The 18,398-nt window shown below is 44.2% G+C and overlaps 1 protein-coding gene across 1 annotated transcript in view; it reads right to left on the bottom strand.

Moving 5' to 3' along the window:
- Nucleotides 1–12,031: 12,031 nt before the first annotated feature.
- ZNF804A (zinc finger protein 804A) overlaps nt 12,032–18,398 on the bottom strand; it is a 249,640-nt gene continuing 243,273 nt past the window's right edge. Inside the window, exon 5 of the mRNA XM_088476427.1 lies at nt 12,032–17,172. Within this exon, the coding sequence (XP_088332553.1) occupies nt 14,223–17,172 (2,950 nt within the window). The 3' untranslated portion in view covers nt 12,032–14,222. The remainder of the gene's footprint in view (nt 17,173–18,398) is intronic.

Raw genomic sequence — 18,398 nt, 5'->3', positions numbered from 1 at the left:
CCAGTACTCAGGCCATTTGTCACACACAAGAATCAGCAATTTACTCTCTCTGAGACAAGCTGGAAATGTCACATAAATAAATAGGAGAAGCAATTTGATGATAAGTGGTCTTATAGGATCGGTTGGAATAAAAGACCTGCGGCCTGCTTCTGAGCCAGACGTAATGCGCTCCACATGCAGACAGATCTCTCAGATATTTTCAAACAGCGCATGCATCGTAGAAAGCAATCACGACTGCGCATTCTCCGCGCCATGCAAGTGTCTGTTGACGGATCACTCTTTTCATGAAATGGGCTTTCTGGTCTTGTGGGAGTGTGGTGGGCGTGTAGCATACTTACCGACTTTTAGCTCCCTCCTTCCGAGAGGGAGCTGTCGGGCTTTCACGGCGAGGGAGCGTGTTGCGGCAAAAGGGGGTGTGACCCGACAACGAGTCATCATTGGGGGCGGAACGCGATCGCATCATCATGGCCACGCCCACTCTCAGCATTGTGAAGCAGGGGGCGGGGCCACGATGACGCGATTCAGCGTGAATCACCTCACCGCCAAAGCCCCCCACCCCCCCGCTGCCGGGGTTTATATTGTAATTGTGGGGGGTAGCCGGGGGCCGGGAGGCTTGCCTGCTTTTCCAGGGGGGGGGGGGGGAGAGAGCGGCACCCGATTTTCGGGAGGCTCTCTGCCGAATCGGGAGGGTAGGCAAGTATGGCGTGTAGGCCGACTTCCATGCTTGTTTGGAGCATGCGGAACGCATATAGGACACATTTCATATAGATCTTTTGCACCCAGCTTGGAGTGGGTGCTAGAACCGATACTAATGGTGACGGCTGCAGGTGGAATGTCCATTTGGATAAAGATGAATAATTGTCATGGATGGGCGGATGCTTGCAATGGCATAAGGTAGCAAGACGGCTGCCACAGCCAGATGGAAAAGCGGCTGCAGATTTATCCAACTCAGCATCAGGTCCCGCATGAGCTCATGAACTAGTCTCACACTGGATTCCTGCAGAATGCGGCTTCATCCCTGGCACAGAACCAATTATTAAGGAGTTCATGCAATAGGCCCAGGAATACATGGTGACCAGCAAAATCTAGTATAGCTCTTAATCTTTGCATACAAAGTGAAACTAATGGAAGCTTACCCGAAACCTATTCCTCGCTCTCAAAGAGACAAATGTGTGTTGTCCCAAGATCTTTCCTCTCAGCTGTCAATGTGTATTGCGCACCTGGGTTTTGAACCCAGGGCCTCTGTCATTCACTGCCTGCTCCTCAGCTTCTTGGCTGTGAAGCAGTTACTGTGACGGGTCCTTCCCTACGTTCTATGGTGTTCACTCTAGTTCATATGGCCTGTCTTCTCCCCCATAATTCTCAGGCCTATTCAAACATCGCTGGTTAATTTTTATGACTTGACCCCATGTCCAGTTCTTGTCTTAGCCTTGTGTATTTTGTTTTTACTGTTCCTGTGTCTGTCCTGACCTGTTGCTCCTGCAGATTTCCGCAGTTTCCTTTGGTGCTGTTGCATTCTGTTTGCCCTGCTAGACCTAACAGACCTCTTCCTTTCTGGCACACCTCACCTGTCACCCCCATATACACTTCAGTCCATCTACAAAGCTGTGGCAAAAAGTTCTTTTCCCACCACTCCAAAGGCACCTTGTCCCCTAGAGTCTTCAATTCAAACTTCTCACTTACAAAGCCACCAGCCACTTATCTCCTACTTTCATATCTCTCAGCTCTGGTCCCACTGATGACCTCCCACACCTCCGTCCAAGACATCTGCCATGCCTCACCCCACCTATGCAATCCACTTCCATATCCACCAGCCTCCAAAGTTTTAAACACTCCTTACAAAAAACAATTTGTTTATCAAACCGTACCAATCGGTGACCCACGAGACCCCTGCATATGAGAATACATAACATTGTCTTACACAACCAAGCAAAGGGAAATTGTAATTTTGCTTAGTAAACATGTAGCATTATGCAATCCACAGTAGTATATGTGACAGTCAGGGCACAGCCTGTAAAAATGACAACTTAAATATACTGCTCCTAATTAATCTTCCCTTGCAGGTTTATGAATTCCAACATTATAACACTGGAAAATGTGGAAGCTCTGCCTAAGGCAATTTATATTTTGAAGATAATGGGCACAGAATGCCGGACACCTGTCAGAATTTTGGCGCAGGCATCCCGAAGGTAAGTAGTGGGGTTAGGGGGGGGGGAGCAAGCGTTAGGCACTAAGGTAGAAGTGTTAGGCACCATGGGGGAAGGGCTAGGTTTAGGGTGCGGGGAGGGGAAGGTTAGGTTTAGGCTCTGGGGTGGGAGTTAGGTTCAGTCACCGGGGAGGGTTAGAGTAAAGGGAGGGGGAAGGTTAGGATACCTAACAACAAGTGTTGGTATCCTAACCTTGTCGGGATGCCGAGCGCCGGCATCCAGTACCCAACCTGGTCTGCACATGTGTTGCACAAAACATCCGCAGTGACAATGAGCTCCGTACGAGTCGGACCTCGAACGGACTTAGGGTCTCATTCAAACCCGCTCGCAAGCGCTATACGCTCGCAAGAGGGTCGATGGTTGTGCATCATTCACTCGCTCCGGTGCTCGCTACAAACAGGGCGGCTGTCGATGTTGAGTGACAGCTCGCCCATTTTGTAGGCGGGGTGGGGGTGTGGCTGGACATACGGAGGCGTTACTGAAGGAACGCCTGCCGTTTGTGGGCGGCCCTACTGACATCACCAATGATGTCAGTAGTGAGCTTCCAGCTCTATTAGAGCCGGAAGCTCACTGGGGCTTGCGGCAGACGAGACCCTACCACAAGGATCTCGTTGCAAACCCGAGGGTCGCGACCATCACCTGGCCGCCCGCTAAAGCTGTGGGTGGTCACCCACAGCTTAGCGAGCGGCCAGGAGGCCGGTTTTTTTTTAAAAAAAGTGGCCGCCCTGATTCAGAGCGAACGCTTTTTCTTTTTCTGAATCATGCCCTCAGTTATCAATCTGGAGATTTACATCCTACATTAGTTCTACTGTACTGTAATTGTCTAATCTGTAAAGCCGGTTATTGACTGCAGCTCCAGGTATACACAGCAATCAATCGTATACCAGTGCATGGTTATTGTCAGTGGCATTATGGTTCATTATCCTTCCTTAAACTTTTTAATTATTAATATATTTTTGACATAAATGTTGTTTCAATATATATGTATGTTTACCAGTGATAACTGGTTATTTATCATTCTTATTATTGGTAAAAACGTATCCTCATATCTTATTAATAAGAAGAAGCCATTAATAAGAAGAAGCACAGTGAATCTTTTTGTTTTTTTTAGTAACTTATAAGGGGCTTGCTGCAAGCCTGCACAGTGTGAGTCCATCAGGATCCCAATGCAGCACTGTGCATCACGCCAATTTCCCTTCTCCTTTTCCCATTTTCTGCAGATGGCTCTCCCCATTCATGAGAGGAGAACAATCGTGCAGTACCATACCCTGCTGCCCTTTCCGCAAGGAGCTGCTGAAGCAGAAGCAGTGGCTTTCATTTCTGTGTGGATGCTCTTCTCCCTTTTTTAGTATCAGCCTCCCCTGGTTCCTCTGGGGCCATGGATCCTACATCTTCACTGCCCAATATTCACCAATTGCAGGAGCAGATAGCGCCACTCATTGGGCAATTGCTGCAGGCTTTGGAACTTGCAGAGGTGGGTCCTTCTCTGCTCCATTACCAGTTGCTTCAGTTCTTCCTCAGATACTTCCTTCTTTGCCTTCTATTGATCCATCCCTGGCTGTTGTTTCTGATGCCCTTTCCTTTTCAAGACTGATGGACCACTTCTTTCTCCACCACTAGCGACTCTTAATTTTGGGCAGTAGCATTGCGAAGGTGGTTCAGTTGGGGCATCAGAAATTAGTTTTTTAGTCTCCAGTAAAAGAGGTGCAAGTGGTGGCCTGGGCTGTGGTTGTGTGATGGTACACTGCAGCAACACCGCCTTGCTGTGGGACCTGCGATGTAGAGTGTGTGCCAAAATTAAGTACGGAAAGTTAGTGCTTGGTATTTTCTATAAATAGGCAGAAGTTTTTAAAAAGTTACAAAATTTCCAAAAGAAATGAGCAGAAATTGGGGGATGAAGAGTGCTTACATGGAAATGTCCCGAAGATGCAGAAATCAACAAATTGCATCAAGATCTAGAAGAAATCACCTTGCATCATGAATCAATTGTCTCTAATTTGGGGAAACAAATATAAGCTAAAAGCGTGGATGAGCTGTGGGAGAAGAAGGTCATCACCACTGTTGTATGGTTTCATGTGCGTATGGGTCATGCATTCATTAACCAAAATGACCACACAGAAGGTGTCTTTGTCCATTAGACTGCCATTATGAGGAATAACCCACTGATGCTGCTGCAAAGTGTTGAGATGGGGATTTGGATATAGTGGTAGGAGTGAGGGTACAGAGGCAGCAAATGTGACTGGCTTCGGAGGTGTTAAAGGAACCCAATTTGCTTCCAAGAAACAATGGTTCTGTAGATGTTCTCAACAGCCGAGAGGAAAGAGGGTCGGGTGAGAAGGTGAACATGCAGAGCAAGCAAGTGAAATAGAGATGGAAGATTACCCATCTAGCAGAGGCGTCTTGCTCTACTCTTCTTCAAAGTGAAGTTGTCCAAAGTAACCAATCAGCTTCTAACTTTCATCTCATTGAGTGCGCTAGATAAATGCTAACTAGAAGCTGATTGGTTGCTATGGGCAAATTCTCCAATTCTTTACAAGGTTTGATCCATTTCTCCCTACATGCAATAAGATGATTGTTACGATAATTTTTATAATGATAAACAGTGACCAATTCAGATCAAACGGTGTTGCATCTACGTGCCTGCTCTGCCAGAAGTCTCCCAAATGTTGGAGAGTACACCTGGACCCCTGGAAGAGCAGGGCTTCCTCCTGCATTTAGCCAACATTGGTAGTGAAGTGGTTGGGGACAAGGCATGATGTGCTGATTCATGGTGAAATGCATCATTGTCGCACAGCAGAGGGCACAAGTAAGGTTTGTGCTGGATAGCTAACTTATGAGGGCCCCTACCAATGAAATTGTCAATATGCCACACAGAAATCCCAGTTCACATTAGCCACAGTGACCCCACACTTTTATTATTATTATTACCAGTTATTTATATAGTGCACACATATTCCGCAGCACTTTACAGAGAAAATTTGGCCATAAACATCAGTGCCTGCCTCAGTGGAGCTTACAATCTATGGCCCTCATTCAGAGCCACTCGCTAGCGGCAGTACGCTCGTTCTGAGCGATGTTCGCACATCTGCGCATGCGTACGGTTTTTAGTACGCATGCGCGAACCAGCCAGTGCGGCCGAAAATCGTTGGTACGCAATATAGCGAGGGCCTGCTATTTTGAGTGACAGAATGAGGCATATGTGGGTGGTAACAGGGGAAGGTGCTTGAAAACGGGGAGTGGAGATCCGAACGCAGGCGTGCTTAAAGGTCAAAACGGGCGTTTTAAGGGAGTGCACAATTAATACAGCAGCGTCATTGACCACGTCACTTGGTTTTTTTTAACTCAGAACTGCTCGCAAAATAGCGGTTGAAAACACCAACCACAAGAATAGCGAGCAGTTCATACGCTGTACGATGTACTCGATTAATCTAATAAATAGCGGACATGACGTATGGTGCGTGCGGCCAGGGGGCGTTTTTATCAAAAAAACGAGCATATGTTTTGCTCGCTCGTTCAGACTTAGAGGTGTGAACAGACTGCAATGTGCCAACGGATCATTTGCATAGCCACCCCTTGTTTTTGAACGAACGAACGCAAATAGCGAACGGCTCTGAATGAGGGCCTATATTCCCTATCACATGTACACGCACACACATACACACTAGGGGTAATTTGTGTTGGGAGCCAATTAACCTACCAGTATATTTTTGGAGTGTGGGAGGAAACCGGAGCCCCTGGAGGAAACCCACGCAAGCACGGGGAGAATATACAAACTCCGCACAGTTAGGGCCGTGGTGGGAATTGAACCCACGACCTCCGTACTGTGAGGCAGTAATGCTAACCATTACACCGTCTGTGCGGCCCACACTTGTGATGTAGCTATGTGTGTGTGTGTGTGTGTGATAGGGGGGCCTGTGTGTGGAGGCCCCCTACCATCTAGGTTTTCTTTGGGGGGCTGTTAAAAATATCAGCAAGTATGGATTTACACCTTGAGGATTTCTAGTCTGTCACGATCTGGCCCTTGAGAGTTCCAGTCAGAGGCTGGGAGTCCAGGTGGATAGGTGGGGAGGCAGCAGTAGATGAGAAGTATATATGACTTCCCCATCAGCTAATTCTGGGTGTTGACGAGACTTGACCACAGTCGCGGGGTCTAACTCATTGGTGGTTTTCCCCAGTGATCCCTCCTAATAGGATATGGGCTAAGCTGAGCCCAATGAGCAGGTCGTGGCACCCCTGGTCAGGGACCCAGGAAATAGCAACTGACGGGTAGGTAAGGAAGACAACAGAGTGGCTTGAGATTATCACTAGTGAATATTGGTATGTGGAATATCACTGGAGAATATCGGTAGTGACCGATGTTGAATATCACTGAAGAATATAAGTAGTGACCAATGTTGAATATCACTGGAGAATATCGGTAATGCCTGATGTAGCACACTGGAGTAATACAGCAAAGATTGGTGAAAGCGCCCTGAGAAGACAACAGCGTAGAGCCTTGAACAGTGATTCGAAGCAAGCATCTACTGGAGAAGTGCAGTTGTTCAGGTGACTTCCTGTTTCCTGGAGTCCTGCTTTATACCCTCAGGTAGCTGTCCCCGGCAAGGCTACCATTGGTGGAGGGTCCAGTCAGGTGAGAAAGACAACATGACTGTGCCCATGAACACGGCTGCATGGAAGTCAACAGAGCCCTGGGGAGAATACTCAGCATGTCACCCGCCGCCGCACCTAGAGTCTGACTGCAAGGCTTGTCAGGAGAAGCCGGCGCCGCGGTGAGTAACAGCTGAATCCTGACACTAACGTTTTGTGACTGCATCATGTGAGCTTGGTATATAACTTGAGATAGTATGAATATTCTTCTGTTGGAGGTCAGTTGTACTTGAGCAGTTGTGTCTGGATAAAATGCCAATAACTGCCAGTGTCTCAAACATTACTATGCTGTATATCTTTCCAGGTCTCAGCAGCCACCTTATTGACGATCACTTGTATGTTTAAAGTCAGTATCATGATTTAAAATGCTATATGTTTCACTACTCCTACTCAATGCTGGATGCAAGAGATGCACCTAAAATAGGCAAACCCTCGGTATATGCACAACTCAGAATATTTCTTTCATTTCACGGACAGGCGAAAACAGCCAAGCTCCGTCCTACTCAGTATGGCTCAGACAGCCTTATTTATCAACAAGTTTTATCACTCACAATGAGTGATAAAACTCGTTGTGTATGATAATGGTTTTCCAGCCAATCAGCTCAGGTCAACTGTTTGAAAAATGACAGTTGGGAGCTAATTGGCTGAAGCACCATTTATCATATGTAACAAGTTTTATGATTCGTTGCGTATGATAAAACTCGAAAAATAAGCCACAGAGTTACATAAAGATGTGTTTTATCACTGGGGTGCATGCACAGTTGCTAATGCTCACTAGATGCGACCTGCATGCAACTCATAATCAAATATTATGCCTACAATATACTAAATTAGATGATGGGTGGTCATTATGTTTTACTGGCAAGCTAATCATAAGAGAAGACTTTAAATAAAAGTGACAGAGAACCAAAGGTAACTTTATACAGGAAGATGGATAAAGTTTGAACCCTTAGGTAAAAATGATGATGAAATAGGGTGGAAGTCCAATGTGTGTTCAATATAAAAACCACTAACGCGTTTCGTTCACATTGGGTTAACATTTTGTGTTTTGATGTTCCTGTTCATTCTTGTGTTGTTTTTTTTTATTTTAATAGATGTTATACAGATTTAATTAAGAATTAATGAGAACCAATCTCTTTTCGACCATGAATAATTAGACAAACACATATAATAGAAGTTGTTCAGTGAACAGGGCTATTATCTGTTTTTTTTCTATTGCACAATAGCTTATATGGAGGTTATGCAAATGTCTCACTGACGGCTGCAGTTCACCTTTTATGTTGAAGTGCTAGTTTTTTCTTTTTCTGCCAATCAAGTTAAAATCTCAAGAACATTTTTTTTAACATTTGCTATGATAGCTCAAAACACATCACACTTTGGTTTGATTTTAATAAAGAATCTTCTATAATACAACAGTTGTAATCTTACTTCTTGTGTACAAATGAAAGTAGCAAAATAATAAACTCTAAAATAAACTCTCACAATCCTATAATCTAAGCACAATCAATTTTAAAAGCACTGTCAGCGTCAGAGGTCAATCCGCAAGCAGCCAATCAGAAGTGGCATCTAGTACTACCAGAGGTGCAACTTTCAGGTCTATGTACCAGATCTATGCTACCAATGCAGCCCCGAGAAGCTGGTCTAGTGTTATGCACATGCTCGGTGCTACCGCCGCATGCACAAGTCCCAGTGCCTGACATTCATTGAGCAGACGCCGGGACCAGATTAAGCAGCGGCAAGAGGGCAGGAACTGCTGCTGGTAAGGACAAATGTGATACCCCACGTAAGGTGGGGATATGGATTTTGTGTGGAGTTGGTGCTAATTGGAGTTCCATCTCTGATTGATCAACCTTCTGGCTTCTTTGTTCGGCAGCAACTACCAACTCAGACCACGCCCCAGCAGAGAGACAAGGGTTCTTCCCCCAGACATAGTAAATGCACAAGATGCACAATAAATTGATATTTAATTTAACTGACCCAAGATGAGAACTGGAATGTGGCAGCTAGGTGGTTGTAATAAATGAAAGGAGATTTACAATAAATTAAATACAGTCTCACAACTGCTGGTAGCTTTATCACTAAGGAGAAACAAGCTGAAATAGTTTTGGTCTTTCTACCACGAATACAACATAGAAAGGAACCAATAAACTTATTAAATATCTCACATAATTTTACTATAAAACTACAGAATGTTTCTTTGAGACAAATTCCATAAACCTATTGTGATAACTTGGGGTCATTAAGCTCGGTAGACGGGTCAGTGGTGTAATGCCTAGGTGCATAATAAGGGTCCACACGCAGCTTTTTAGGTTTAAATAAAAATGGAGCTTTAGTGTCAGCATTCGGGAACAAAAATAACAAACACCTAGGGCCAAATGTAATAGGGTGAGAGTTTAGAAAATGTGACAGTTTAGTTTAAACTCGGCCAATGTAATAGAGTCCAAGAACATGCAAACTCGCATGATTTTAGATTAAAAAAACTCTCACGATTTAAACTCTCATCCAGATCCATTTTGAAGATAACACTCGACCAATGTGAGAGTTTACTGCTAAACTCTCACATTTTCTAAACTCTCACCGTATTACATTTGGCCCCTAGCCCCCATTCAGGGCACTAACTAACTTCTTGAACTCTGATTATTATGGTCAGCTAGTCTGCAAATGTAACACAGTTTCTTGTAGTCCTGTTTTTCACAGGTATAGATATGGCCCCTGGCCTGACTTCCACAAAGTCACACAGTCTCTTTAGTGGTCCTCCCTGCTTCCTGCAAGTATGGACCCGGCCTGCAGCTTGGCTGCCACAACTTCACGCAAACAGCCTTAGAGATTTTTGGTCCTCCCTGGCTCTTGCAGATCTGGACACTGGCCTCCAGGCACACTGGCACTTTCCCACTTGGACTCTCATCTTGCAGCCTGACTGACCCGCCTCATTAGCCTCACCTGAGTTCTGTACACAAGGCAACCCATAGGTGTGGTCACTCTTACTATTTCTACCCTGTGTGGGTGGATCCCTCCAGCCCCACACAGACTCCATGGCTCACTATCACCACCTAGCTTGGTATTGCCACACTACTCAAAAATGTTATATTCACACAAACCTAACATAAATAATATGCGCTTTTCTAGCATTATACAAATGTCCCTTTAAGTAGTGGGAGGCTCCACTTACCAGGCGCCCGCTGGGATTGTAACCAGCTGGCGCCCGGCTCCCTCCCCGCAGCAGTAGCCGGAGACTGGCGCTCACTCGTAAGCTCAAGCCTCTGGCTCACGCAGTGCACTATGGGAGAGACGTCATGACGTCTCTCCCATGGTGCAGAGGAGCAGCCGAGCGGACTGGACGCAGATGGCAGCGGACGCGGGAGCGAGGTTTAAGGTAAGCATTAGCTTTCTTTCATTTTTTGTGCAAGATGCTTTTCTACTGGGAGCATTGATCAGGGAAGGCATTACTACTGGGAGCAGTACTCGGGGAGGGGGGCGCTACTACAGAGGGAGCATTACTATTGGGGGCACAAATACAGGGGCATCAGTACTGGGGGCATTTATATAGGTTGGACTACTATAGGGGGCATTACCACAGGGGGCATGACTATTGGGAGCATTACTACTGGGGGCACAACTACAGGGGTATTACTGCTGGGGGCATTACTACTAGGGCAATACTAATGGGCACACACAGGGGGCATGACTACTGGAGGCATTTACTGTATACAGGGGGCATTACTATTGGGGACGCTACCACAGGGGGAACCACTCCTGGGGGCACTACTACTGGGTGCACTGCATAAGGTCCCCATTTCTCATGTTTGTCACATTTAATAGGGGCCCCCACATGTTTGTTGCCCAGGGGCCCCCACAGACCATAATCCGGTCCTGACGCCTATCTTTACTCCCAAATCGGGATTTCTGCATCAGGATTCTGGTGGCCGGCATTCAGGACACCAGTAACATAACTACATACCCTAATGGCATTGTAGTCCATAACCCTTGATTCAATCTTGCTAATTGATAATTGCAGCATGCATTTGCCGTTCAATTGCATCTTGATGCACTCTGTGATGAGAAGACCATCCACCTACACACAAAAGCAGCCACATTGTAATTTTATCTAATATTTATGAAAAAAAGTAAATTCATTCACTAAGAACATGTTACACCAATGATGCAGTGAGCACAGATACAGTACCAGCATCAGGTGTTCCTTCGTGCCACGTGCTCCTAGTGGATAGGTTGCTTTCCCTGGACCTTTAGTTCTGATCTAAATATTTCTGACTCTATTTTGTTTCTATTATGGACATACTGCATTCTGCAGTAAGTAGATCATTTTAAAAGAGGCATAATACCCCACTACGGATCTCATTCAGAGGCGGTCGCAAGAAGCGATCGCTCTCCCTGAATGAGGGCGGCCGCTTCTTTTTTTTAGTGCGGCCTCCTGGTCGCTAGCTAAGCTGTGGGTTACCACCCACAGCTTAGCGACCGACCAGGGTGATGGTCGCGAAGGTCAAGACCATCGCGGCTTGCGACGAGACCCTAAGGTTGGGTCTCGGCAAGTGCAAGCCCCAGGGAGCTTCCTGCTCTGATCGAGCAGGAAGCTCCCCAATGACATCATTGCTGATGTCAGTGGGGCCGCCCCCAAATGGCAAGCGTTCCATCGGGAACGCCTCCGTTTGGCCGGCCACCCCCCCTGCCCGCCTCCCACACGGGGTGAGCTGTCAATCACCATTGACAGCTCGTCCCCTTTGGTGCGAGACCCGTAGCGATGGAGCGCCCGTCGCTAGCTTGCGACGGCTGACGTGCGCTTGCCCAGTGGGCAAACATCGACCCGGTTGCGAGCGCTCAGCACTTGCGACCGGGTCTGAATAAGGCCCTATGTCCCTAACTGTGTGGTGTTTGTATATTCTCCCTGTGCTTACGTGGGTTTCCTCCGGGTACTCCGGTTTCCTCCTACACTCCTAAATATATACTGGTAGGTTAATTGGCTCCCAACAATAATTAACCCTGGTGTGTATGTGTGTGAGAATGTGGTAGGGAATATAGAGTGTAAGCTCCACTGGGGCAGGGACTGATGTGAATGGGCACATATTCTCTGTAAAGCGCTGCGGAATATGTGTGCGCTATATAAATAACTGGTAGTAAATAAAATAAATAAATAATAGAAATAAAGCGACATTAACATGATATAAATTAAATGTATTTATTTGTTGTCATATTTTAATACACAATGGGGCTCGTTTGCTAATACTGCAGTTAGCTACAAAATTTGCGACCAACCACATATGCTGTTCCATTGTCTAACTTGCTAGACAGATAAGCCAACTGCGCATTGGTTATGGCGATTCGGTGCAATTTTGCACCTGAGTGCAATGTTAGTAAATGAGCAAAAGTGTTTTGCAAAATGATTCAACAGTAATTTAACAATTTCATAAAAACATGGTACAAATGCAGTGCAAATATCCAAGCATAAAATAAGTGCACATTTCTTAATAAAATGAAAGGCGTATGTTTGTAAAATAAGTATAATTTTCTATAAATTATTGTTTTTCTATTATTGATATATTTTGAGTGTATGCCATCCGTATCACCCTCATCTAGAAACTTCATATAACTGCACGTAAAAAAAATGCATTGAATCTATGAAACCTAACAACAACCAAATCGTTATAGACCCATGTTTAATATTTACAAAGAAGTATGTAGAGTACCAAGTCTAGGATATTGAAAGTACACTATAGATTCATCATTTGGATAGACAAACCTACAAACTTCAGATCATCTTCATTACTACACCTTACCTTCTGTATTGCTGAGATAGACTGCAAACAGTGCCCTGTTGTCCCCCTCCCCAACCCTGCTGTGAATACATTGCTTAACCCTTATTGTATTGTATTGATGCCCCAAAAGATGCGATGATTAGAATAGCAGGCAAGGCTGACATAGGGCTCGGTTTCCATGACTACTTCAAATTGGGTCTTATTTTTGGGGGACCCAAAATCATTAAGGTCCCCTACAGCACGAAGAATAAGACTGATAGTATTTTAAGCCCTCCACAGTCCAGATAAGGGCTAACAAGAAGATTGTTGGTCATTTTGTCAAGCTAAAAGGTGGAAATACACTTTAAAATCCAATCAATGGCAACTATGGTTTGAGCAAGTACAGAACACAAGTGTCATGTACTGTACCATAAACCAGAGGTTCCCAAACGCAGGCCTCAAGGCACCACAACAGTTCAGATTTCAGAGATATCCATGGTTGAGCATAGATGGTTAAATCAAATTAACTGAGGTACTAATTAAGTCACCTGTGGTCAGGCATGGATATCCTTAAAACCTGGACTGTTGGGGTGCATTGAGGATAGAGTTTGGAGACCTCTGCCCTAAACGGCAAGTTTTAATTTTGGATCATAATTTATTGCACCCAAATATAAAAGATAACAATCAACTGTGATGTTACACACTAAAGACACTTTAATTAAAGAAGAGCCCCCAGCGTTTTGGATAGATTTTCTCTTCTTCCTGTATTCATTCAAAATGTTATCATTTCCTGGAGAGCAGATCAAAGGTGAGCTGTGAACTGGGAACTCATGGACGTGGGAACAATGTGGTTGTGCCAAAAAATCTAAAAACAAGAATTTTAAATGATGTTCTTTTTTAGGTTAGTAGTACTTAGCTAAGGATCTGACACAGAGTAACTGGACATGATGTCTAATTGAGTTCTGGACATAAACATTAATGTAACACTATACAAGGCTCTTCACGGAAACTTGAGCTCACGTGGGAAACTATGTGAAATCGGTAATTTGTTTTGTAAAGTAACGAAGGAACAGAGAACACATTGGGGGACATTTATGAAAACTAGGGCACAGGAAACTGCAAAAAATGTGCTATCACCTATTGCAGTCAAGTTTGTACTAAACAAAATACAGTACATGTAGACTCTAGTTGGTTACTACTGATTACAGCATAACATTTGCCCAGTAACATACATTGCATAGATTACGTCTATTGTGCTGCTGTACAGTAGTTTGTAGCCTTGGCAAAGTTGAGTCATTTTCCTCCTTACTTTAGTATATGGTATTGTCATTGGGACTTCACTTACAGGGGATTGGCACTTGCCAGGTCCATTTCTTTTAGTAATCAAGAATAATTAGGGGGAGATGTATCAAACCTTTAAAGAGGACAGACAGAGACGTTCCTCATAGCAGCCTATGACTTTCTAGCTCTCATTTTACAAGACGTACTTGATGAATGATAGCTACAAGCTGATTGGTTACTTTCAGCAACTTCTCCTCTGGTCCTCTTTAGAAGGTTTGTAGTTGACCAATGTTTTTGGAATGATGCTCATTTATTTAGCATGGGGGGGATGCAGTTTACTTCAGAATCGAGAATGCAGAGGTATAACTGACGGCAGCTGTGAGTGTATAGGTGTAAAAATTGTTGCATGGGAAACATGCGGAATAGGCACAGGGATATGGCAGAGGACAGAATTTGCCACCATTGGTACTTGTGGGGAAGAGGCAAATGTATCTCTCGTACACAGGCCTGGTTCCATTGTTATTTGATAGAATGGAGTTCGTGAAATGCTTTGTGTTTGTGGACACAAAAACAGTCGTTGAGGACCAACAAATGTGACTCTATCGACAGAAGCAGCCAGAAAGGGAGCCGCTAGTTGCTGAGGTACTCTGTTCTGCACGGTAGATATAGAGGCAGAACAGAATTGTGGTTCTAATGGTACAGGATACACTGTAACACCAGTGTGGAATGTTCCTGTTGGAATTATTAATTTAAACCTGGGAAGTACATTAGGCTGAGGCATTGGCCCATACCCAGCATTTTGATGATGTTGAAGTTTCGTAGAGTATGTCTCTGGAAGATGAGCTTGTTGGCAAGGATGGGCTACATGGGAAAACAGCTGCTCAGTTATATAAGTTTTGGCGTGTACATGTAGTCCTTCTGCTGGCAATGTCTGGCTTTCTCTAGCCTGTGAATGAACTTGCACAGAATTTTTCTTTTGCTCATTGTAAGCTTGTCTCGACGGCGACGCTGAATGACTTCTGTATTGTTGTGGTGGCTCAGGGTCACATGGCAGGAGGGATTCCGTTTGTTCACAGTCTGTTACCGTAAGGGAACTGCCTGTGTCCGCTGCACGAGTGATGCTTTTCACAGCGGAACAAAATGGAGTTTGATTTTCATGCTTTAAATCCAGCAAACTCTTACATAATTGGTCTAATTTGTTTTCCACGACTTGCTTTAGCTTTACTATTTTCTCAAGAAAATCTTTTGTTTTTAGAGACTCTTTATCTAGCTCGTAGTAGTTCCGAGACAGACAATCCACTGTTTCTAAGGAAGTAGATTTATTCTTGGGTAGTTTGCAGTGCATGTTTTTGCTTACATTGTTACCTTTCCTTTCGCTAACTGGTTGAGTGTCTGTTACTCTAATGGGCTCACACACAGGGGAAAAGTTTTGTTCTGGGAAAACAACCAGTTGGGAAGATGATACAGATTTACAGAGCCGAGGTCTCTTAAAGGCCAACTCTATTTCATCAACGACAGATCGATGTGTTCTTTTGAAAGTACAACTATGGTTTAAGATTTTTTCATGTTTGTCATTAGAGCCTGTTTTGTCAGAACTCCAGCTGCAAATTGTTTTAGAATAAGCTATGTTTTGAGAGCAATGATTTAGTTGTAAGAGTTTTGATTGGTAGTTAAAAGACCCTGTGTTCTTGCTGTGTTCATTTTCTATTTGAGTGGCGAACCCTCTTTCATGATCTATGTTCCAAACCGCACATTCCCGTTTGATCTCCAGCGTTGGTCTTCTTATCAATTCTCTTTCTGCATGCCGAGTCCCAGCATGTGGCAGTTGATGGGAAAATGTAAAATTTTTTAATGAGCAAAATAAGTCTTTTGATCTAACATGTTGTTCTAAATTTTTCGCGACAACTTGAGTATCTCCATGTATAGAATAATTTTGCCTTTGTCCACTTCTGGGCCCTCTGCTTACTTGTAATTTATATTTGCATTTCCTTTGCCTACTTCCTTTTTGCTTTGTACCACAAGATTTTCTGCGACTTTTTCTCTTTTCACATTTGTAATCATCGTCCATATGGTACCTTGAAATGTTGTGCCTTTGATCTTCCTTAATTCTGCAGATTACACTGTAACATTTCAGATTGCCTGGAGTATTTGTCATATTGGGACATGAGTGTATTGCATCATGACTGATCTCGGTAACAGCAGAGTCACAATTCAATCTATGTTTGGCATTGCCGAATGTTTTTGGACAATTTTCTGTAGACTGGTTTGGCAAATTGAAGCCCTGGGAAAACTGTTGAGTTTTATGGACCATTGTTTTGGCTGACCGAAAGTCAAAATGTAAAGGGTTGCAGCTGTAGGATACTGACGGTTGCGTGTAGGTGTACCTCAGCATTTCAGTAGGCCATTGAAGAACTTTTGAGCCATCTCTGCTTTGCACGGGATGGAAGGCCTCATTTGGGCTCTTATGTGGCATCTCATTCTTTTGCGTTAATCTTTCATCATCATCTGATGATGATAAAAGGATGCCTGATACATTGTCTGTTGGACTTTCATTAGATTTACTTCCTGGATCATCACAGTCTAGTATTGCTTGGTCAACATGAATATCACTACTTGTTGTTTCCACGAGATCCGTATCCAACATTTGGTATCCAACTGCAGGTTCCACATCATCAACTTGATGTTCATCCACAGTTTGCTCCAAATCAATGAATGTATCTGAGTTTGAAGGTTGTGTTTGAACATCGCAGTCTAAAGGCACTTCTAACTGACAAACATCAGAGGATAACATAGACGTCATCTCACTTTCCGGCGATTGTCTCTGATTTGGTTGCTGAGGATATCTCCTAGGCGGCTGCTCTGCAGACGCTGTTATAGATGTCTCATCACCGTTTAGGTAGGATGGCAAAGATGACTGAACACCAAATGACCCAGGCACAAATCCACTTCTCTTTTCTAGGCCATGACCACACGAAATGTCTTCGTTGAACTCGTAGAAAACCGCGGCCGATGCTTCAAGTTTGATTGGGGTCTTTTTAGGAAATGCAAAGGAGAAATTTATTTTATGTGTGTTGTCTTTTTGAATGTGCTTATGATGGTTTTGGTTATCAGTTGGTGAGCTCTCGGAACTCGACAAGAGGATAGATGCCATGTTTGCGCGTTTGGTGAGGGACGTAAGTTGTGGGTTATCTCTCTCTGCAGAGTGGACAATAGTGCTTTGAAGACTTCCGTGGACGTGATCATGAACAGTCACCGTTGTTGATTTGAACATGGGACCACTTCCTGGAGCACTTAAAAAAACAAAAACAAAACACAATAGGTGTATAGTAAAATGTAATACTTCTAAGTATTAGACACAATGCTGTATGAGTTCAATGCAAGATTATCAATATTTAACGTAACTAAATCCATTATAATAATAACCACAGCACTTAGATAGGATTGTGCAGTTTAGAGGAAATGATACATTTAACTGTAGTATACAATTATGTAGTACTTACTAAAATCTAATGATAATAAGATAATGTCCAGTGTTACCACTAAATATTTTTCCACTCATAAATATAACTAGACTGACTCTGAATGCCGTTTTTCTAGTTGCTTAGAATTTAGCATTTCAAATTTTAAGCACAACTTGGTATTGTTACATGCAAAGGGATGTAGTCGGCATCCCGGTGTGCGGGATGCCAATGGTCTAAATACCGGCGCCGAAATCCCTACAGGTCGGGATCCCGGCACCAGCACCCCCTTAACCCGCCACGATGATGCAAATGTGCAGCCACGCCTCCTGAACCACCCACTTTCTGGACCATCCTGTCCCCTCTCTGCCAACCTGGCTGCCCCGTCGGAGGAGGGGGCAGCAGAGTAGGCAAGTGTGATTTGCACTCCTTGCATTGCAATATGGTTTGTCCAGGTTCAGAGTTACTTGCTATATCTTACTCTATTCCAAAAGCTGCATCAAGCAGAGTGTGTGCCAGTGCTCCACCGCAGAGAATTTCCCATTGCCTGATTGTTAAGGGGCATCAATGCTCACTGGTGAGTAATTGCAGTGTAAAATACAAAGGTATGGTTATGTAATAGGCATTTGGGTTTCCAGTAATAACTTCATTTTTATTATTATTCTGAATTTTTTTTTTGTAGTTTTGTTACATTTTAGTGTTTTTTTAAATTGTAGGCACTAACTGGGATGTTCCGCATAGTTGTTTCCTCATTCTAAACCAAAGAAATGTTGTGATTTCAGTGTTACGGATTTCTGGGCAACAGGAAACCTCCCTTTGGTGATGATTATAAATCAGAGTTTTAGCAGCCGAAGTGCCTGCGTCCAAATGTGCAGGGACTGAGACGCCGACTGTCAGCGCCTGTAGACGATGTTATAATACCTGATGCGTCTTTAGATGCATAACCGGTCATACCATCGATACTTGCACCAATCCTATGGCTGGTGCAGTAGCTCCCTCTGAGCATGGCCCCCTATGAGACCGGTTCAGTGGCTTTGTACCCTTCCTCTTCCAGTGAC

Source organism: Taudactylus pleione, unplaced genomic scaffold, assembly GCF_031769625.1.
Source record: "Taudactylus pleione unplaced genomic scaffold, aTauple2 ptg000188l, whole genome shotgun sequence".
Taxonomy (NCBI): domain Eukaryota; kingdom Metazoa; phylum Chordata; class Amphibia; order Anura; family Myobatrachidae; genus Taudactylus; species Taudactylus pleione.
This window is presented reverse-complemented; position numbering and strand designations above follow the sequence as displayed.